This window comes from Coturnix japonica, chromosome Z (genome assembly GCF_054131305.1).
Source record: "Coturnix japonica strain WE chromosome Z, WE-NBRP24, whole genome shotgun sequence".
Lineage (NCBI taxonomy): Eukaryota > Metazoa > Chordata > Aves > Galliformes > Phasianidae > Coturnix > Coturnix japonica.
The window spans coordinates 74711883-74733832 of record NC_140702.1 but is presented as its reverse complement, the minus strand read 5'-3'; the positions used below and the strand labels follow the sequence as shown (position 1 = coordinate 74733832).

General features: G+C 49.7%; 2 protein-coding genes across 21 annotated transcripts in view; one reads left to right on the top strand and one right to left on the bottom strand.

The window, feature by feature from the left end:
• Positions 1 to 1277: 1277 nt before the first annotated feature.
• Positions 1278 to 21950, bottom strand: part of LOC146754203 (uncharacterized) — a 42121-nt gene continuing 21448 nt past the window's right edge. Inside the window, exons 2-3 of one of the 5 annotated variants that reach the window (XM_085528952.1) lie at positions 20701 to 21928; positions 1278 to 5930 (exon numbers count right to left, since the gene is read on the bottom strand). In XM_085528952.1, the coding sequence (XP_085385078.1) occupies positions 20808 to 21533 (726 nt within the window). In that variant the 5' untranslated portion in view covers positions 21534 to 21928 and the 3' untranslated portion in view covers positions 1278 to 5930; positions 20701 to 20807. Of the gene's footprint in view, positions 5931 to 20700; positions 21929 to 21950 lie in introns of those variants that run through there. The other 4 variants (XM_085528954.1, XM_085528953.1, XM_085528950.1 and 1 more) reach the window with 4 other exon arrangements.
• Positions 9507 to 21950, top strand: part of ME2 (malic enzyme 2) — a 33035-nt gene continuing 20591 nt past the window's right edge. For 10 of the 16 annotated variants that reach the window (XR_014939406.1, XR_014939405.1, XM_085528936.1 and 7 more), the window contains exons 1-9: positions 9508 to 9688; positions 12093 to 12198; positions 13324 to 13457; positions 14897 to 15046; positions 16025 to 16100; positions 17254 to 17415; positions 18764 to 18867; positions 19887 to 19996; positions 20748 to 20845. Coding sequence is in view for 13 of the 16 variants with exons in the window: in XM_085528936.1 (XP_085385062.1) it covers positions 12109 to 12198; positions 13324 to 13457; positions 14897 to 15046; positions 16025 to 16100; positions 17254 to 17415; positions 18764 to 18867; positions 19887 to 19996; positions 20748 to 20845 (924 nt within the window). In the remaining 3 variants the exon portion in view is untranslated. Of the gene's footprint in view, positions 9689 to 12092; positions 12199 to 13323; positions 13458 to 14896; positions 15047 to 16024; positions 16101 to 17253; positions 17416 to 18763; positions 18868 to 19886; positions 19997 to 20747; positions 20846 to 21950 lie in introns of those variants that run through there. The other 6 variants (XM_085528933.1, XM_085528935.1, XM_085528932.1 and 3 more) reach the window with 4 other exon arrangements.

Sequence of the window (21950 nt, the reverse complement as noted above, 5' to 3'; positions counted from 1 at the left end):
CGCTCCTTTGTAGGAAGGTAGAAGGGATGAGCCCAGGAACGGCTGAGCCGTCGGACCCACTGCTGTGCTGGGAATGACCACAAAGCAGATCCTCATAGAAGGACCCAGGGCTCATTGAAGCAGGAGGTGATGATGGAGACCCTCATAGAAGGACCCAGGGCTCATGGAAGGCAGGAGGTGATGATGGAGATCCTCATAGAAGGACCCAGGGCTCATGGAAGGCAGGAGGTGATGATGGAGATCCTCATAGAAGGACCCAGGGCTCACAGAAGGCAGGAGGTGATGATGGAGAACCAACGTGGCCTCACCAAGGGCAAATCCTCATTGACCGACCTTGTAGACTTCTGTGATGGCACTGATGCATCAGTAGACGAAGGAAGAGCTGCTGATATCATCTACTTAGACTTCAACAAGGCCTCTGATGCAGGACCCCACGCCGTCCTCATGTCCAAGTGATGAAGACACCAAGTGGGCGGGAAGATGATGAGATGGATGAAGAACTGGCTGTAGAACCGAGTCCAGAGAGCAGCAGCCAATGGCTCCATGTCCAGGTGGAGATAGTGATGAACAACGTCCCATAGGAACCAGCACTGGGGCTGATACTCTGCAATATATGAGCATAGAATCAAATGACGATCAGCAGTGAAGACCATCACGACCATCTCCATTCAACCCCCCTGCTATGGGGACAGTCACCAACCACCACACCAAGGTCCCACAGCCTCAAACACCTCTAGGGATGGAGCATCCCAAAGTGACCCATTGCACCCCCAAACCCTGCAATAAAGAAGGGATCGCTCACCCCATTGTGAAGGCTGAGCCCTCCATCCAAAGGAAGGAGGCTCTAGATACAGCTCCTTCTCACCCCCATCCATAAGTGCTGTTAGGAGCAATCAAAAGAAGAAGACATCAGCCCAGTAATAAAGAAGAAATTCCTTACCCCATTGCAAAGCCAAAGACTCACCATTGACCCCAAAGGAAAGGATCTCCAAGCAGAGTCTCATCCCATATGGCGTCCAGAGCTCAAAGCATCAGGAAGGCGAATCCTCTCCCTCAATGCTCCCATAGGAGCACCGAGCTGGAACTGATGCTGCCCCCTGCCCTTCCCAGCCCTTAAATACCAATCAAGGAGGGGAGGAGCCAGGCTCCAACCAATCGCAATTCACCCCTCAACGGCCCCCACCTGTGCCCATGGGGTGGGCCCCTCCCCTCAGCAGGTGCCCAATCAGGATGTTACATAACAGCTGCAATCAAGAACAAAGACAAAAACAAAGCAATAACAGGTGAGTAATTATATTTATTTGTTCTTATAGGGGATGGTTATGGATAGAGGAGAAACGACAGCACAGTATATGGACACAGGGGTGCAGATCTCAGTGTCGCAATGGGGTGACACTGTGGGCACCGGTCTGGGATTGATGCTGGGGGGACGTTGGGAAGATGGGGGGGTTATGGGGGGGGACATTGGAACGATGGGGGGTGATGGGGGGGATGATATCACTATATAATTAGGGTGATATAATAGAAATGCTGAGTCATGGTTGGAAGCCATGATGGGGCGGGGACACAGCAGTACAGCCCAAGTGCAAGCAATGCATCTGATTGGCTGCAGGGCTGGCTCCGCCTCCTCCTGGTGCTCATATAAGGGCTGGCACTGGGAGGCAGCAGGTATTTGCTGGAGCTCCTCGCTGAGGTCACATCTACCCACATGAAGAAGCTCTTCTGCTCTGTTGCTGCCTTGGACCAAGAGCTGCTGGATGGAGCTGCAGGACTTGGCTTCTCCGCCATCACGTTGCTCGGCCTAGAACAGCACTACAGGAGGTGAGTTCTGGTTCTGATAATGGAATAATGCTGAGCTGATGGGAAGCAGAAATGTTTGGGGGGGATTTTGAGGTGTCTGGGGGGGGACATGAAGCTGATGTTTGACAGTGAAGCTGTATGTAGATGTTGAGGTATCAATGGAGTTACACAATGAACCATGTTGGAACGTGACAATGAGTAGAAGAGGGACTGAATAGTGAAAAAGGAGCCATAGTAGATGAACAGAGAACACTTAGCTACAAAAAAGGAAAGGGGGCCTCACTAAGGAAAAGGGTAAAAAAATTAAGAAAAGACGAGTAAGAGCAGAAGAAAACCTAAAAAAAACAGGGTTAGAATATGAGGAAACAAAAAAAAAGCAGGGTTAGAAAGGAAGAAAACCAAGAAAAGACAAATTAGAGTGGCAGGAAAACCTAGAAAAGCAAGATTAGATGGGAAGAAAACCAAGAAACGACAATTTAGAGTGGAAGAAAACAAAGATGGGTAAGATTGCAAGAAAACCAAGAAAAGACGGTTTAGAATGGAAGAAAACCAAGAAAAGATGGGTTAGAGCCGAAGAAAACCAAGAAAGGACGGGCCGGAGCAGATGAAAACCAAGAAAACATGGGTTAGAGCGAAAGAAAACCAAGAAAAGCAGGGTTAGAACGGAAGAAAACCAAGAAAAGATGGCTTAGAGCCGAAGAAAACGAAGAAAAGATGGGTCAGAGCAGATGAAAATCAAGTAAAGCAGGGTTAGAGCAGAAGAAAACCAAGAAAAGCAAGGTTAGAGCTGAAGAAATTTAAGAAGAGAAAGGTTAGAGCAACAGGAATCCAAGAAAAGCAGATTTAGAGCGGAAGAAAACCAAGAAAAGCAGGGTTAGAACGGAAGAAAACCAAGCAAAGAGGGGTTAGAGCAGAAGAAAAACAAGAAAAGACGGGTTAGAGCAGTAGAAAACCAAGAAAAACAGGGTTAGAGTGGAAGAAAGCCACGAAAAGATGGATTAAAATGGAAGAAAACCAAGAAAAGTCGGGTTAGAGTGAAAGAAAACCAGGAACAGATGGGTTAGAGCGGAAGAAAACCAAGAAAAGACAGATAAGACTGCAAGAAAACCAAGAAAAGACGGGTTACAGTAAAAGATAACCAAGAAAAGCCGGGTAAGAGCAGAAGAAAATTAAGAGAACACGGGTTAGAGTGAAAGAAACCCAAGAAAAGATGGTTAGAGTGGAAGAAAACAAAAAAAAATGGGTTAGAGGAGAAGAAAACCAAGAAAAGACATGATAGAGTGGAAGAAAACCAAGAAAAGTCAAAATAGATTGGAAGAAAACCAAAAAAAGCAGAGTTAGAGCAGAAGAAAAGCAAGAAAAGACAGGTTAGAGGAGAAGAAAACCAAGAAAAGCAGATTTAGAGCGGAAAAAAACAAGTAAAGATGGGTTAGAGCGGAAGAAATCCAAGTAAAGTCAGGTTAGTGTGGAAGGAAACCAAGAAATAAAATATATAGCAGAATAAAAACAAGAAAAGACAGGTTAGAGTGTAATGAAACCAAGTAAAGCATAGTTATAGCAGAAGAAAACCAAGAAAAGAGGGGTAAGAGCGGAAGAAAACCAAGAAAAGATGGGTTAGAGCCGAAGAAAACCAAGAAAGGACGGGCCGGAGCAGATGAAAACCAAGAAAACATGGGTTAGAACAGAAGAAAACCAAGAAAAGAAGGTTAGAACAGAAGAAAACGAAGAAAAACAGGGTTAGAGCCGAAGAAATCCCAGAAAAACAAGGTTAGAGCACAAGAGAGCCAAGACAATCAGGGTTAGAATGGAAGAAAACCAAGAAAAACAGGGTTAGAGTCGAAAAAAACCAAGAAAAACAGGGTTAGAGCGAAAGAAAACCAAGAAAAGCCAGGTTAGAACATAAGAAAACCAAGAAAAGCCGGGTTAGAACGGGAGAAAACCAAGAAAAACAGGGTTAGAGCGGAAGAAAACCAAGAAAAACAGGGTTAGAGCCGAAAAAAACCAAGAAAAACAGGGTTAGAGCCGAAAAAAAACAAGAAAAACAGGGTTAGAGCCGGAGAAAACGAAGAAAAACAGGGTTAGAACGGAAGAAAACCAAGAAAAGCAGGGTTAGAACAGAAGGAAACGAAGAAAAGCCGAGTTAGAACGGAAGAAAAAAAAGAAAAACAGGGTTGGAACGGAAGAAAACAAAGAAAAACAGGGTTAGAGCAGAAGAAAACCAAGAAAAGCCGGGTTAGAATGGAAGAAAACCAAGAAAAACAGGGTTAGAGTGGAGGAAAACCAAGAAAAACAGGGTTGGAACGGAAGAAAACCAAGAAAAACAGGGTTAGAACGGAAGAAAACCAAGAAAAGCCGGGTAAAAAAGGAAGAAAACCAAGAAAAACAGGGTTAGAACGCAAGAAAACCAAGAAAAGCAGGGTTAGAACAGAAGAAAACCAAGAAAAACAGGGTTAGAGCCAAAAAAACCCAAGAAAAACAGGGTTAGAGCGGAAGAAAACCAAGAAAAACAGGGTTAGAGCCGAAAAAAAACCAAGAAAAACAGGGTTAGAGCCGAAAAAAACCCAAGAAAAACAGGGTTAGAGCCGAAAAAAACCAAGAAAAACAGGGTTAGAGCAGAAGAAAACCAAGAAAAACAGGGTTAGAGAATAAACAAACCAAGAAAAACAGGGTTAGAGCGGAAAAAAACCAAGAAAAACAGGGTTAGAGCTGAAAAAAAACAAGAAAAACAGGGTTAGAGCCGGAGAAAACCAAGAAAAACAGGGTTAGAAAGGAAGAAAATCAAGAAAAGCCGGGTTAGAACAGAAGAAAACCAAGAAAAGCCGGGTTAGAGCCGAAAAAAACCAAGAAAAACAGGGTTAGAGCCGAAAAAAAAAAAGAAAAGCCGGGTTAGAACGGAAGAAAACCAAGAAAAACAGGGTTAGAGCCGAAAAAAGCCAAGAAAAACAGGGTTAGAGCCCAAAAAAACCAAGAAAAACAGGGTTAGAGCCGAAAAAAACCAAGAAAAGCCGGGTTAGAACGGAAGAAAACCAAGAAAAGCCGGGATAGAACAGAAGAAAACCAAGAAAAACAGGGTTAGAGCCGAAGAAAACCAAGAAAAACAGGGTTAGAGCGGAAGAAAACAAAGAAAAACAGGGTTAGAGCCGAAAAAAAACAAGAAAAACAGGGTTAGAGCCGAAGAAAAACCAAGAAAAACAGGGTTAGAGCAGAAGAAAACCAAGAAAAGCCGGGTAAGAGCAGAAGAAAATTAAGAGAACACGGGTTAGAGTGAAAGAAACCCAAGAAAAGACGGTTAGAGTGGAAGAAAACAAAAAAAAATGGGTTAGAGGAGAAGAAAACCAAGAAAAGACATGATAGAGTGGAAGAAAACCAAGAAAAGTCAAAATAGATCGGAAGAAAACCAAAAAAAGCAGAGTTAGAGCAGAAGAAAAGCAAGAAAAGACAGGTTAGAGGAGAAGAAAACCAAGAAAAGCAGATTTAGAGCGGGAAAAAAACAAGTAAAGATGGGTTAGAGCGGAAGAAATCCAAGTAAAGTCAGGTTAGTGCGGAAGAAAACCAAGAAATACAATATATAGCAGAATAAAAACAAGAAAAGACAGGTTAGAGTGTAATGAAACCAAGTAAAGCATGGTTATAGCAGAAGAAAACCAAGAAAAGAGGGGTTAGAGCGGAAGAAAACCAAGAAAAGACGGTTTAGAATGGAAGAAAACCAAGAAAAGATGGGTTAGAGCCGAAGAAAACCAAGAAAGGACGGGCCGGAGCAGATGAAAACCAAGAAAACATGGGTTAGAGCGAAAGAAAACCAAGAAAAGCAGGGTTAGAACTGAAGAAAACCAAGAAAAGATGGCTTAGAGCCGAAGAAAACGAAGAAAAGATGGGTCAGAGCAGATGAAAATCAAGTAAAGCAGGGTTAGAGCAGAAGAAAACCAAGAAAAGCAAGGTTAGAGCTGAAGAAAACCAAGAAAAGACGGTTCAGAATGGAAGAAAACCAAGAAAAGATGGGTTAGAGCCGAAGAAAACGAAGAAAAGATGGGTCAGAGCAGATGAAAATCAAGTAAAGCAGGGTTAGAGCTGAAGAAAACCAAGAAAAGCAAGGTTAGAAAAGAAGTAAACCAAGAAAAACAGAGTTAGAGCTGAAAAAAAACAAGAAAAACAGGGTTAGAGCGGAAGAAAACCAAGAAAAGCCGGGTTAGAGCTGAAAAAAACCAATGAAAGACCCCATAGAGACCCCATAAGACCCCATAGGATTCTATAGGACTCCATAGGATCCCATAAGACCCCATAGGACCCCGTTAAACCCTATTGGACCCCATAAGACCCTATAGGACCCCATAGGACCCCATAGACCCCATAGACCCCATAAGACCCCATAGACCCTATAGGATCCCATAAGACCCCATAAGACCCCATTAAACCCTATAGGACCCCATAGACCCCCATAGGATCCCATAAGACCCCATTAAACCCCATAGAACCCCATAAGACCCCATTAAACCTTATAGACCCCATAAGACCCCATTAAAACCTATACAACCCCATAAGACCCCATTAGACCCCATAGGACCCCATAGACCCCATAGAGACCCCATAGGACCCCACAGAAACCCCATAGGACCCCATAAACCCCCATTAACCCCATAAGACCCCATAAAACCCCATAGGACCCCATAGGACCCCATAAGACCCCATAGACCCCATAAGACCCAATAAGACCCCATAGACCCCCATATGATCCCATAAGACCCCAGTAAGACCCCATAGGACCCCATTAACCCCATAGAACCCCATAGGACCCCATAAGACCCCATAGACCCCATAGGACCCCATTAAACCCTATAGGACCCTATAAGACCCCATAGGACCCCATAGAACCCCATAAGACCCCATTAAACTCTATAGTACCCCATAAGACCCCATAAGACCTCATAGACCCCATAAGACCCCATAGAAACCCCATAAGACTCCATTGGACCCCATAAGACCCCATTAAACCCCATAAGAACCCATAAGACTCCATTAAACCCTATAGGACCCCATAAGACCCCATAGAACCCCATAAGACCCCATAGACCCCCATAGGATCCCATAAGACCCCATAGACCCCATAAGACCCCATTAAACTCTATAGTACCCCATAAGACCTCATAGACCCCATAAAACCCCATAGAAACCCCATAAGACTCCATAGGACCCCATAAGACCCCATTAAACCCCATAAGAACCCATAAGACTCCATTAAACCCTATAGGACTCCATAAGACCCCATAGGACCCCATTAAACCCCATAGAACCCCATAAGACCCCATAAGACCCCATAGACCCCCATAGAACCCCATAAGGCCCCATAAGACCCCATAGACCCCCATAGGATCCCATAAGACCCCATAGACCCCATAAGACCCCATTAAACTCTATAGTACCCCATAAGACCCCATAAGACCCCATAGGACCCCCTAAGACCCCATAAGGCCTCATAGAACCCCATAAGACCCTATTAAACCCTATAGAACCCCATAATTCCCCATAAGACCCCATAAGACCCCATTAAACCCTATAGGACCCCATAAGACCCCATAGAACCCCATAAGACCCCATAAGACCCCATAGAATACCATAGGATCCCATAAGACCCCAGTAAGACCCCATAGAACACCATAGGACCCCATAGACCCCATAAGACCCCATTAAACCCTATAGGACCCCATAAGACCCCATAGACCCCCATAGGACCTCATAAGACCCCATTAAATCCCCATAAGACCCCATTAAACCCCATAGAACACCATAAGGCCCCATAAGACTCCACTAAACCCCATAGGACCCCATAAGATCGTATTGAACCACATAGAAACCCATAAGACCCCATAGGACCCCATTAGACCCCATAGGATCCCATAAGACTCCATAGAACCCCATAGAGACCCCATAAGACCCCATAGGAGCCCATTAAACCCCATAGAACCCCATAGGACCCCATAGTGATCAATGGGACCCCATAAGTCCCCTTAGGAAACAATAGGACCCCATAGAGTCCCATAGGAGCCCATAGACCCTATAGGACCCCATAAGACCCCACAAGACCCCATAGGACCCCATAGGACCCCATAAGACCCTATCAACCCCATAAGACCCCATTAACCCCATAGAGACCCCATAAGACCCCATTAAACCCTATAGAGACCCCATAGGACCCCATAAAACCCCATAATACTCCATTAAACCCCATAGACCCCACAGGACCCCATAGAAACCCCATTAGACCCTATAGGACCCCATTGACACCCCATAAGACACTATAGGACCCCATTAGACTCCATAGAGCCCATAGACCCCCATAAGGCTCCATAGAACCCCATAAAACCCCATAGGATCCAATATGACCCCATAAAACCCCATTAACCCCATAAGACCCCATATAAACCCCATAGGACCCATAAGACCCCATAGAACCCCATAGGACCCCATAAGGCCCCATAAGACCCCATAGGACCCCATAGGACCCTATAAGACCCCATAGAACCCCATAAGACCCCATTAAACCCCATAGCACCCCATAGGACCCCATAGACCCCATAAGACCCCATTAACCCCATAAGACCCCATAGAAACCCCATAGACCCCATAGGTCCTATGGGATCTCTATAGGGTCCTATGGGGTCTCTATGGGGTCCTATGGGGTTCTATGGGGCTCTATGGGGTCTTATGGGGTTCTATGGGGTTTCTATAGGGCTCTATGTGATCCTATGGGGTTTCTATGGGGACTTATGGGGTCTTATGGGGTTTAATGTAGTCCTATGAGGTTTAATGGGGTCCCTATGGGGTCTCTATGGGGTTTAATGGGGTCCTATGGGGTCTTATGGGGTTTCTATGGGGTCCCTATGGGATCCTATGGGGTCCTATTGATTCCTATGGGGGCTGCAATACGATTAGCGGCCACTAGGTGGCGCTATAGCAGATTATAATGGGAGTCTATGGAGTCCTATGGGATCCTATGGGGTTTAATGGGGTCCTATGGGTCCTATGGGGTCCTATGGGACTCTATGGGGTGTCTATGGGGTGTCTATGGGGTCTATGGGGTCCTATGGGGACTTATGGGGTCTCTATGGGACTCTATGGAGTTCTATGGGTCTCTATGGGGTCTCTATGGGGTCTTATGGGGCTCTATGGGGTCTTATGGGGTTCTATGGGGGCTCTATGGGGTCTTATGGGGTCTCTATGGGGTCCTATGGGGTTTCTATGGGGTCTTATGAGGTTGAATGGGGTCCTATGGGGTCTTATGGGGCTCTATGGGGTCGCTGGAGGACTTATGGCCGCCCTTGGAGGACCAAAGGCCGCTGGAGGACTAATGGCCGCCCTCGGAGGACTTATGGCCCTTGGAGGACTAATGGCCGCCCTTGGAGGACTTATGGCCGTTGGAGGACTAATGGCCGCCCTTGGAGGACTTATGGCCACCCTCGGAGGACCAAAGTCCGTTGGAGGACTTATGGCCGCCCCTTTAATCACCCCATTCCACCTGCAGCCAATCACCGCTCTCCATCCCCCTAATCCCCTCCCCCCTCCCCTCCCATTGGCTCCCCCAGCCGCTCCTCACCCTCCTCCCCCTCCCCATTGGCTCGCTGCGCATCCCCGCCCCTTATCTCCCGCCCCTCCCTCCCATTGGCCGCTCAGCTCGGCTCCTCCCTCCCCATTGGCTGCGCGCTCCGTCCGTCACGCTTGAAGCCCCGCCTCCCGGAAGGGCCCCGACTTCCGTTGGCGTCCGGGCTCAGTTGGGCTCCGGCCGCCGAAGCGAACGGAGCTCCCGGGGGGGGGGGGGGGGACCCGGAAATAAGGGTTTATAAAACAACGGAAACGGGTTAGAACCGACCGGAAACCGGAAGTGGGGAGAGGACAGGTGACCGGAAACGGGGGGGGGGTTACCGGCTCGGTTGGGGTGAAGGGGGGGGGAGGGGAAAAGGGGGAAACGGAAGGGCCGTTGGGGCCTATTGGGGTTATATGGGGGTCTATGGGGCTCTATTGGGTGTCTATGGGGCTCTATTGGGTCTATGGGGCACTATGGGGTCCTATGGGGTTCTATTGGGGTCCTATGGGGTCTTATGGGGGTCTATGGGGCTCTATAGGGGATCTATGGGGTCCTATGGGGTTCTATGGGGCTCTATGGGGTCCTATGGGGGTCTATGGGGTCCTATGGGGTCCTATGGGGGGCTATGGGGCTCTATGTGGTACTATGGGGTTCTATGGGGCTCTATTGGGGTCTATGGGGCTCTATGGGGTCCTATGGGGTGTCTATGGGGCTCTATGGGGTTCTATAGGGTCCTATGGGGGTCTATGAAGGGTCTATGGGGTCCTATGGGGCTCTATGGGGTCCCTATGTTATCCTATGGGGCTCTATGGGGTGTCTATGGGGTGTCTATGGGGCTCTATGGGGTTCTATGGGAGGCTATAGGGGTCCATGGGTTGTCTATGGGGCTCTATGGGGTTCCTATGTTATCCTATGGGGCACTATGGGGCTCTATGGGGTCTATGTGGTCCTATGGGGCTCTATTGGCTTCTATGGGGTCCTATGGGGGGGGTCTATGGGGCCCTATGGGGCTCTATTGGCTTCTATGGGGTCCTATGGGGGGTCTATGGGGCTCTATGGGGTGTTTATGGGGGTCTATGGGGCTCTATAGGGCTCTATGGGGTCCTATGGGGGGCTATGGGGGTCTATGGGGCTCTATGGGGTTCTATTGGGGGTCTATGGGGTCCTATGGGGGGTCTATGGGGCTCTATGGGGTGTCTATGGGGCTCTATGGGGTCCTATGGGGTGTCTATGGGGCTCTATTGGGGCCCTATGGGGGTATATTGGGGTCTATGGGGGTCTATGGGGCTCTATGGGGCTCTATTGGGGTCTATGGGGTTCTATTGGGGGTCTATGGGGTGTCTATGGGGGTCTATGAGGTCCTATGGGGCTCTATGGGGCTCTATGGGGTCCTATAGGGTTCTATGGGTGTCTATGGGGCTCTATGGGGTCCTATGGGGTCCTATGGGGGGCTATGGGGGTCTATGGGGCTCTATGGGGTTCTATTGGGGGTCTATGGGGTCCTATGGGGGGTCTATGGGGCTCTATAGGGTCCTATGGGGGGTCTATGGGGGGCTATGGGGTTTCTATGGGGCTCTATGGGGGTCTATGGGGTCCTATGGGGTCCTATGGGGGGCTATGGGGCTCTATGGGGCTCTATGGGGCCTATTGGGGTTATATGGGGTCCTATGGGGATCTATGGGGTCCTATGGGGCTCTATGGGGGTCTATGGGGTCCTATGGGGCTCTATGGGGCTCTATGGGGTCCTATAGGGTTCTATGGGTGTCTATGGGGCTCTATGGGGTCCTATGGGGTCCTATGGGGGGCTATGGGGTGTCAATGGGGCTCTATTGGCTTCTGTGGGGTCCTATGGGGCTCTATGGGGTTCTATGGGGATCTATGGGGTCCTATGGGGCTCTATGGGGGTCTATGGGGTCCTATGGGGCTCTATGGGGCTCTATGGGGTCCTATAGGGTTCTATGGGTGTCTATGGGGCTCTATGGGGTCCTATGGGGTCCTATGGGGGGCTATGGGGTGTCAATGGGGCTCTATTGGCTTCTGTGGGGTCCTATGGGGCTCTATGGGGTTCTATGGGGTCTCTATGTTATCCTATGGGGTTATGTAGGGGGTCTATGGGGCTCTATGGGGCTCTATGGGGATCTATGGGGTCTCTATGGGGTCCTATGGGGCTCTATGGGGTGTCTATGGGGTCCTATGGGGGGCTATGGGGCTCTATTGGGGTGTCTATGGGGCTCTATGGGGTCCTATGGGGTTCTATGGGGGGTCTATGGGGCTCTATGGGGTCCTATGGGGGGCTATGGGGGGCTATGGGGCTCTGTGGGGGGATATGGGGCTCTATGGGGTTCCTATGGGGTCCTATGGGACTATAGAGGGTCCTATGGGGGGTCTATGGGGGTCTATGGGGTTCCTATGTTATCCTATGGGGCTCTATGGGGTCCTATGGGGGATTATGGGGCTCTATGGGGCTCTATGGGGTGTCTATGGTGTCCTATGGGGTCCCATTTGTTCCTATGGGCTCCTAACGTATGCTAATGTATGCTAATTAACCCCTTCTATACGACCACCCCATTGGCCCTATGGGGTCCCATTGGATCCTATGGGGTCCTATTGAGTTCTATGGGGTCCCATTGAGTTCTATGGGGTCCTATTAGTTCCTATGGGGTCCCATTGGATCCTATGGGGCTCCTAATGTATGCAAATTTATGCAAATCTCCAGGACCCCATTGGCCGCCATGTTCTCCCGCTTCCTTTTATCCCTCTCAAGGTCCATCCATACAAAGGAGAAGGGGAAACCCTTAATGTTGAACCCAAGGACCAATAAGGTAAGGCCTCGTTAAGCCTCATTTGCATATGCATGCTAATTAGGGCCTTAACGAGCCAATCACGGCTCTAATGAGACCAATGGGGAGCCGAGATGGCGGCTGGTTATGCAAATGAGGCCCTCGATATGGTAATTAGGTGGTCAGATATGCAAACGAGGCCCTCCATATGGTAATGAGGTGGTCAGATATGCAAATTACTCCATCGATATGGTAATTAGGCAGTCAATATGCAAATTAGACAAGTTATACGGTAATTAGTTCGCGCTATGCAATTAAGAACCCCGTATGCTAATTAATTATGCAGTATGCAAATCAGTTATGCAAATTAGACCCTCGTTATGCAGAACAAGCCTTAACATGCTAATTAGATACGTATATATGCAAAATAGGTCTTTGTTATGTTAATTAGGTTCAGGTATGCAAATCAGATATGCTAATTTGATGCTCAATATGGTAATTAGCCCCTTCAATATGCTAATTAGGCACTCAATATGGTAATTAGCTCCTTCTATACGCTAATTGGGACATCAATATGCTAATTATGACCGCTATATGCTAATTAGACACTCACTATGGTAATTAACACCTTCAATATGCTAATTTGAATCTCATTATGCTAATTAGTCCATTCAATATGCTAATTCACCCCCAATATGCTAATTAGGCCCACGATATGGTAATTCAGCCCATAAATGGCCAATCACGTTGGCCTATAGAGCTTCAATATGCAAATTCTGCCTTAATATGCAAATTAACCCCCAGATATGCAAATCAGCCCATCGATATGTAAATCACCCCCTCGATATGCAAATGAGTCCTGTATGCAGCCAATCCCGTTGGTCCAAGATGGCCGCCTTAAAGGGCCAGCGTCCCTTGGAGGACCGAGGGCAGCCTTTAGTCCTCCAAATCCAAGATGGCGACCCTTGGAGGACCGAGGGCGGCCATTAGTCCTCCAAATCCAAGATGGTGTTCCTCGGAGGACCGAGGGTGGCCATAAGTCCTCCAAGGCGTCGTATTTAAAGGGCCGGCGTCCCTAGGAGGACCGAGGTCGGCCATAAGTCCTCCAACGGGGCTCCAAATCCAAGATGGCGGCTTTATAGGGCCGGTATCCCCTTTGTCTTATAGGGGATGGCCTTTACCCTATTGGAGAGGCAGATGTTGGGGCTCCAGGGGCTCCTGCCCCCCAAGATCGAGACCCAGGACATCCAGGCCTTGAGGTTCCATAAGAATATAGGGCGGATCAGCGACCCACTGCAGAAGTAAGGGGGTTCTATGGGGCCCTATGGGGTCCTATGGGGTCCTATGGGGTCTTATGGGGTTTAATGGGGTCCTATGGGGTTTAATGGGGTTCTATGGGGTCCTATGGGGTCTCTATGGGGCTCTATGGGGTTCTATTGGGTCCTATGGGGGCTGCAATACCATCAGCTGCCACTAGGTGGCGCTATAACTGGTTATAATGGGAGTCTATGGGGCTCTATTGGGTCCTATGGGGTCTTATGGGGTTCTATTGGGGTCTATGGGGTTCTATAGGGTCCTATTGGGTCCTATGGGGTTCTATGGGGTCCTATAGGGTCCTATGCGGTCCTATGGGGTTCTATTGGGGGGCTATAGGGTCCTATGGGGTCTTATGGGGTCCTATGGGGTTTAATGGGGTCTTATGGGGTTCTATTGGGGTCTATGGGGTCCTATGGGGTGTCTATGGGGCTCTATGGGGTCCTATTGGGGGGCTATTGGGGTCTATGGGGCTCTATGGGGTCCTATGGGGTCTCTATGGGGGGCTATGGGGTTCTATGGGGTCCTATTGGGGTCTATGGGGTCTTATGGGGTCCCATGGGGGTCCTATAGGGTCTATAGGGGTTCTATGGGGCTCTATGGGGTTCTATGGGGTCTTATGGGGTCTTATGGGATCCTATAGGGTTCTATGGGGGTCTATGGGGTTCTATGGGGTTTAATGGGGTCGTGTGGATCCTACGGGATCCTATGGGGTCTCTATGGGGTCTCTATGGGATCCTATAGGGTTTAATGGGGTTCTATGGGGTCCTATGGGTTTTTATGGGTTCTTATGGGATTTAATGGGGTCTTATGGGGTTCTATGGGATCCTATTGGGTTCTATGGGGGTCTATGGGGTCTTATGGGATCCTATAGGGCCTTATGGGGTCTATAGGGTCTTATAGGGTCTTATGGGGTCCTATGGGGTTTTATGGCGTCTTATGGGGTCTATAGGGCCTTATAGGGTCCTATAGGGTTCTATGGGGTCTTATGGGGTTTTATGGGATCCTATTGGGTCCTATGGGGTTCTATGGGTTCCTATGAGTCCTATAGGGTCCTATAGGGTCTTATGGGGTCTTATGGGGTCTCGTCCACAGGTACATCTATTTAATGGGGATCCAGGAGCGGAACGAGAAGCTCTTCTATAGGGTCCTATGGGGTCCTATGGGGTCTTATGGGGTCTATGGGGTCCTATGGGGTCTATGGGGTTTAATGGGGTCCTATGGGGTCTTATGGGGTCTTATAGGGTCCTATAGGGTCCTATGGGGTCTTATGGGGTTTAATGGGGTTTTATGGGGTCTTATAGGGTTTAATAGGGTTCTATGGGATCCTATAGGGTCCTATGGGGTCTTATGGGGTTCTATAGATCCTATAGGGTCCTATAGGGTTTAATGGGGTCTTATGGGGTCTATGGGGTCTCGTCCACAGGTACATCTACTTAATGGGGATCCAGGAGCGGAACGAGAAGCTCTTCTATAGGGTTTTACAGGACGACATCGAGAGGTTGATGCCCATCGTCTACACCCCGACTGTAGGGTTGGCCTGTACCCAATACGGCCACATCTTCCGCAGGCCTAAGTATGGGGTTCTATGGGGTTTCTATGGGGTTTTATGGGGTCTTATAGGGTCTTATAGGGTCCTATTGATTCCTATGGGGGCTGCAATACCATTAGTGGCCACCAGGTGGCGCTATAATGGGAGTCTATGGGAGCCATTGATTCCTATGGGAGCCATTGATTCCTATGGGAGCCATTGATTCCTATGGGGGCTGCAATACCATTAGCGGCCACTAGGCGGCGCTATAGCAGATTATAATGGGAGTCTATGGGGCTCTATGGGATCCTATGGGGTCCTATGGGGTCTATGGGGTCTTATGGGGTGGCTATGGGGTCCTATTGAAATCCTATTGGGGTCTATGGGGTTCTATGGGGTCTTATGGGGTCTATGGGGTCTTATGGGGTCTTATAGGGTGGCTATGAGGCTCTATGGGGTCTATGGGGTCTTATGGGGTCCTATTGGGGTCTTATGGGGTCTTATGGGGTCCTATGGGGTCCTATATGGCTCTATCGGGTTCTATGGGGGCTGCAATACCATTAGCCGCCACTAGGGGGCGCTAGAGCAGATTATAATGGGAGTCTATGGGAGCCATTGATTCCTATGGGAGCCATTGATTCCTATGGGGGCTGCAATACCATTAGTGGCCACTAGGTGGCGCTACATAATGGAATCCAATGGGAGTCTATGGGGCTCCATTGAATCCTATGGAGCTCTATGGGATCCTATGGGGTCTTATAGGGTTTTTATGGGGTTTAATGGGGTCTTATAGGGTCCTATGGGGTCTTATGGGGTCTATGGGGTTCTATGGGGCTCTATGGGGTCTTATTAGGGTCCTATGGGGTTCTATGGGGTCCTATTGTGGTCTATGGGGCTCTGTGGGGGTGTCTATGGGGTGTATGGGGTCCTATGGGGTCTTATGGGGTCCTATAGGGTCCTATGGGGTCTATGGGGTCCTATGGGGTCTTATGGGGTCTTATGGGGCCCTATTGTTTCCTATAGGGGCCTGTTCATTTCCATCTCGGATCGGGGTCACATCAGATCCATCGTGGACAACTGGCCCGAGAACGACGTCAAGGTGACCCCATAAACCCCATAGAACCCCATAGAGACCCCATAAGACCCTATAAGACCCTATAGAACCCCATAGGACCCCATAAGACCCTATAGAACCCCATAAGACCCCATAGGACCCCATAAGACCCCATAGACCCCCATAGAGACCCATAGAGCCCTATAGAACTCCATAAGACCCTATAGGATTCTATTGGACCCCATAGGACCCCATAGACCCCCATTAAACCCTATTAAACCCTATAAGACCCCATAAGACCCCATAGAACCCCATAAGACCCCATAGAGACCCTATAAAACCCCATAAGACCCCATAGAACCCCATTAAACCCTATAAGACCCTATAAAACCCCATAAGACCCCATAGGATCCCATAGAGCCCCATAGACTCCCATTATAACCTGCTATAGCGCCACCTAGTGGCCGCTAATGGTATTGCAGCCCCCATAGGAATCAATAGGACCCTATAAGACCCCATAGAGACCCCATAAGGCTCTATAGGACCCTATAAGAACCCATAAGACCCCATAGAACCCCATAGGATCCTATTGACCCTATTAAACCCCATAAGTCCCTATAAGACCCCATAGGACCCCATAAGACCCCATTGACCCCATAAGACCCCATAAGACCCCATAGGACCCCATAGAACCCTATAGGATCCCATAGACCTTATAGGACCCCATAGACCCCATAGGACCCTATAGAACCCTATAGGACCCCACAGAACCCCATAGGACCCCATAGAACCCCATAAGACCCCATAGGATCCCATAGAGCTCCATAGGATCCAATGGAGCCCCATAGACTCCCATTGGATTCCATTATATAGCGCCCCCTAGTGGCCGCTAATGGTATTGCAGCCCCCATAGGAATCAATAGAGCCCCATAGGAATCAATGGCTCCCATAGACTCCCATTATAATCTGCTATAGCGCCACCTAGTGGCCGCTAATGGTATTGCAGCCCCCATAGGAATCAATAGGACCCTATAAGACCCCATAAGACCCTATAGGACTCTATAAGACCCCATAAGACCCCATAAGGCCCTATAAGGCTCTATAGGACCCTATAAGACCCTATAAGACCCCATAAGACCCCATAGGACCCCATAGGACCCCATAGGACCCCATTGACCCTATTAATCCCCTATTGCAGGCCGTGGTGGTGACAGACGGCGAGCGGATCCTGGGTTTGGGGGATTTGGGGGTTTATGGGATGGGGATCCCTGTAGGGAAACTGTGCCTCTATACGGCCTGCGCCGGGATCCAGCCCCATAAGTGCCTGCCCGTGTGCATCGATGTGGGGACGGATAATACGGTAAGACCCTATAAGACCCCATAGACCCCATAAGACCCCATAAGACCCTATAGGACCCCATAGAACCCCATAGGACCCTATAGGATCCCATAGAACCCAATAGGACCCCATAAGACCCTATAGACCCTATAGGACCCCATAGACCCCATAGAACCCTATAGGACACTATAGACCCCATAAGACCCTATACGATCCCATAAGACCCTATAGACCCTATAGAATCCCATAGACCCCGTAGAACCCCATAAGACCCTATAAGACCCGATAGACCCCATAAAACCCTATAGGACCCCATAAGACCCTATAGACCCTATAAGACCCTATAAGACCCTATAGACCCTATAAGACCCCATAGACCCCATAGAACCCAATAGGACCCTATAAGATCCCATAGACCCTATAAGACCCCATAAGACCCATAAGACCCCATAGAACCCCATAAGACCCCATAGAATCCTATAGGACCCTATAAGATCCCATACGACCCCATAAGACCCCATAGAATCCTATAGGACCCTATAAGACCCCGTAGAACCCATAGAACCCCATAAGATCCTATAGAACCCCATAGACCCCATAAGACCCCATAGAACCCTATATGACCCCATAAGACCCTATAAGACCCGTAGAACCACATAGACCCCCATAGGACCCTATAAGACCCTATAAGACCCCATAGACCCCATAAGACCCCATAGAGCCCCATAGACTCCCATTATAACCTGCTATAGCGCCACCTAGTGGCAGCTGATGGTATTGCAGCCCCCATAGGACCCCATAGAGCCCTATAAGACCCTATAGACCCCATAAGACCCCATAGAACCCCATAGAGACCCCATAGGACCCTATAAGACCCTATAAGACCCCATAGACCCCATAAGACCCCATAGGACTCTATAGGACCCCATAAGACCCCATAGACCCCATAGGACCCCATATAAACCCTATATCTCACCCCATAGACCCTATAGGACCCCATAAGACCCCATTAAACCCCATAGAGCCCCATAGACTCCCATTATAACCTGTTATAGCGCCACCTAGTGGCCACTAATGGTATTGCAGCCCCCATAGGACCCAATAGAGCCCTATAGGATCCCATAGAACCCTATAGGACCCCATAGACCCCATAGAGACCCCATAAGACCCTATAAAACCCCATAAGACCCCATAGACCCCATAGGACTCCATAGACCCCATAGAGACCCCATAGGACCCCATAAGACCCCATAGAGACCCCATAAGACCCCATAGAGACCCCATTAAACCCCATAGGACCCCATAGAAACCCCATAGAGCCCCATAGAGACCCCATAGGACCCTATAAACCCTATATCTCGCCCCATAGACCCTATTAAAGGACCCCTTCTATATGGGGCTGTACCAGCGTCGGGATCGAACGGCGGCCTACGACGAACTGATCGACGAGTTCATGGAGGCCATCACCGACAGGTAAAACCCCATAGAAACCCCATAGAAACCCCATAAAAACCCCATAAAATCCCATAAAAACCCTATAAGACCCTATAGGATCCCATAGGATTCAATGGAGCCCCATAGACTCCCATTGCATTCCATTATATAGCGCCACCTAGTGGCCACTAATGGTATTGCAGCCCCATAGGATATAATGGGACCCCATAGGAATCAATGGAGCCCTATAGGACCCCATAGACTCCCATTATAACCCTATAGGACCCTATAGGACCCCATAGACCCTATAGAGACCCCATAAGACCCCATAGAGACCCTATAGGACCCCATAGACCCCATAGGACCCCATAGACCCCCATAGAGACCCCATTAAACCCTATAGAGACCCCATAGATCCCCATAGGATCCCATAGGATCCCATAGAGACCCCATAGGACCCCATAAGACCCCATAAGACTCCATTAAATTCCATAGGATCCCATAGATCCCCCATGAAACCCCATAGGACACCCATAGAGACCCCATTAAACCCTATAGAGACCCCATAGAGCCCCATAGGATCCCATAGGATCCCATAAGACCCCATTAAACCCTATAGAGACCCCATAAAACCCCATAGGACCCCATAAGACCCTATAGGACCCCGTAGAACCCCATAGAGACCCCATAGGACCCCATAAGACCCTATAGGACCCCATAGGACCCAATAGGATCCCATAAAACCCCATCAAAACCCATAAAACCCCATAAAACCCCATAAAACCCCATAAAAACCCTATAAAAACCCCATAAAAACCCTATAAGACCCCATAGGATTCTATAGGATCCCATAGGATTCAATGGAGCCCCATAGGAATCAATGGCTCCCATAGACTCCCATTATAACCTGTTATAGTGCCACCTAGTGGCCGCTAATGGTATTGCAGCCCCCATAGACCCCAATAGAACCCTATAGGACCCCATAAGACCCTATAGGACCCCATAAAACCCCATAAAACCCCCCAGCCCCACATCTATGGGTCCTGCCCCATATCTAGGTACGGCCAGAACACCCTGATCCAATTCGAGGACTTTGGGAACCACAACGCCTTCCGCTTCCTAAGGAAATATAGGGAGAGATACTGCATCTTCAATGACGACATCCAAGGTGGGTCCTCCTGTGGGGCTGGGGTCCTCCAATGGGGCTCTATGGGTCTTCCTATGGGGTTTAATGGGGGTCAATGGGGTTCTATTGGGCTCTATGGGGCTCTATGGAGTCCTATGGGGTTCTATGGGGTCTATGGGGTCCTATGGGGGGCTGGGGTCCTTCAAGGTGGGGCTGGGGTCCTCCAGTGGGGCTGGGGTCCTCCAATGGGGCTCTATGGGTCTTCCTATGAGGGTTAATGGGGGTCAATGGGGTTCTATTGGGCTCTATGGGGCTCTATGGGGTCCTATGGGGTTCTATGGGGATCTATGGGGCTCTATGGGGTCCTATTGGGTTCTGTTGGGGTCTATGGGGTCCTATGGGGCCCTATGAGGGGTCTATGGGTCCATAGGCCCCCATAGACCCTCACAGAACCACATACAGCCCCATAGAACCCCATAGAGCCCCATAGACCCCCATAGAGCCCCATAGACTCCCATAGGACCCCATAGACCCCAATAGAACCCAATAGGACCCCATAGAGCCCCATAGACCCCAATAGACACCCCATAGAGCCCCCCATAGAGCCCCATAGAGCCTCATAGACCCCTATAGACCCCCATAGGACCCCATAGATCCTCCATAGACCCATATAGACCCCCATAGACACCCCATAGACCCTATATAACCCCATAGACCCCATAGGACCCCCTAGACCTCCAAGTTACCATAGAGTCCTGCGAGCGTCCGCCATCTTGGAACTCTATGATCCCAGGTACGGCGGCCGTGGCCTTGGCCGGTCTCTTGGCGGCCCAGAAGACGACGGGGAAACCCATCACGGACCATAGAGTTCTCTTCTTAGGGGCCGGAGAGGTAAGTCCTCCAACATGGCCGCCGGGTCCTCCAATATGGCCGCCGGTCCTCCAATATGGCTGCCGGTCCTACAATATGGCCGCCGGTAATCCAAGATGGCCGCCATGTCCTCCAATATGGCCGCCGGGGATCCAAGATGGCCGTCAGGGATCCAAGATGGCCGCCGGAGATCCAAGATGGCTGCCGGGGATCCAATATGGCCGCCAGGGATCCAAGATGGCTGCCGGGGATCCAATATGGCCGCCGGTCCTCCAACATGGTCTCCGGTCCTCCAATATGGCCGCCAGGGATCCAATATGGCTGCCGGGAATCCAACATGGCTGCCAGGAATCCAAGATGGCCGCCAGTGATCCAATATGGCCGCCATGGCATCCAAGATGGCCGCCAGGAATCCAAGATGGCCGCCGGTCCTCCAACATGGCCGCCGGTCCTCCAATATGGCCGCCGGGGATCCAAGATGGCTGCCAGGAATCCAAGATGGCGGCTCTTGGCATCCAATATGGCCATCATGGCATCCAAGATGGCTGCCAGGAATCCAAGATGGCCGCCAGGAATCCAAGATGGCTGCCAGGGATCCAATATGGCTGCCATGGCATCCAATATGGCCGCTGGGGTTCCAATATGGCTGCCGGGGATCCAAGATGGCCGCCAGGAATCCAAGATGGCCACCGGTCCTCCAGGGCACCATAGAGTCCTCCTAGAGGGGGCTAGAGTGTCTCTATGGGCCTCTATAGGCCTCCAAGATGGCCACCGGGAATCCAACATGGCTGCCAGTGATCCAAGATGGCCGCCGGGAATCCAAGATGGCCGCCGGTCCTCCAGGGCACCATAGAGTCCTCTTGGAGGGGGACAGAATGTCTCAATGGGGGTCTATAGGCCTCCAAGATGGCCGCCGGGGATCCAAGATGGCCGCCGGGGATCCAAGATGGCTGCCGGGGATCCAAGATGGCCGCCGGTCCTCCAGGGCACCATAGAGTCCTCCTAGAGGGGGATAGAGTGTCTCTATAGGCCTTTATAGGCCTCAAAGATGGCTGCCGGGAATCCAAGATGGCCACCGGTCCTCCAGGGCACCATAGAGTCCTCCTAGAGGGGGATAAAGTGTCTC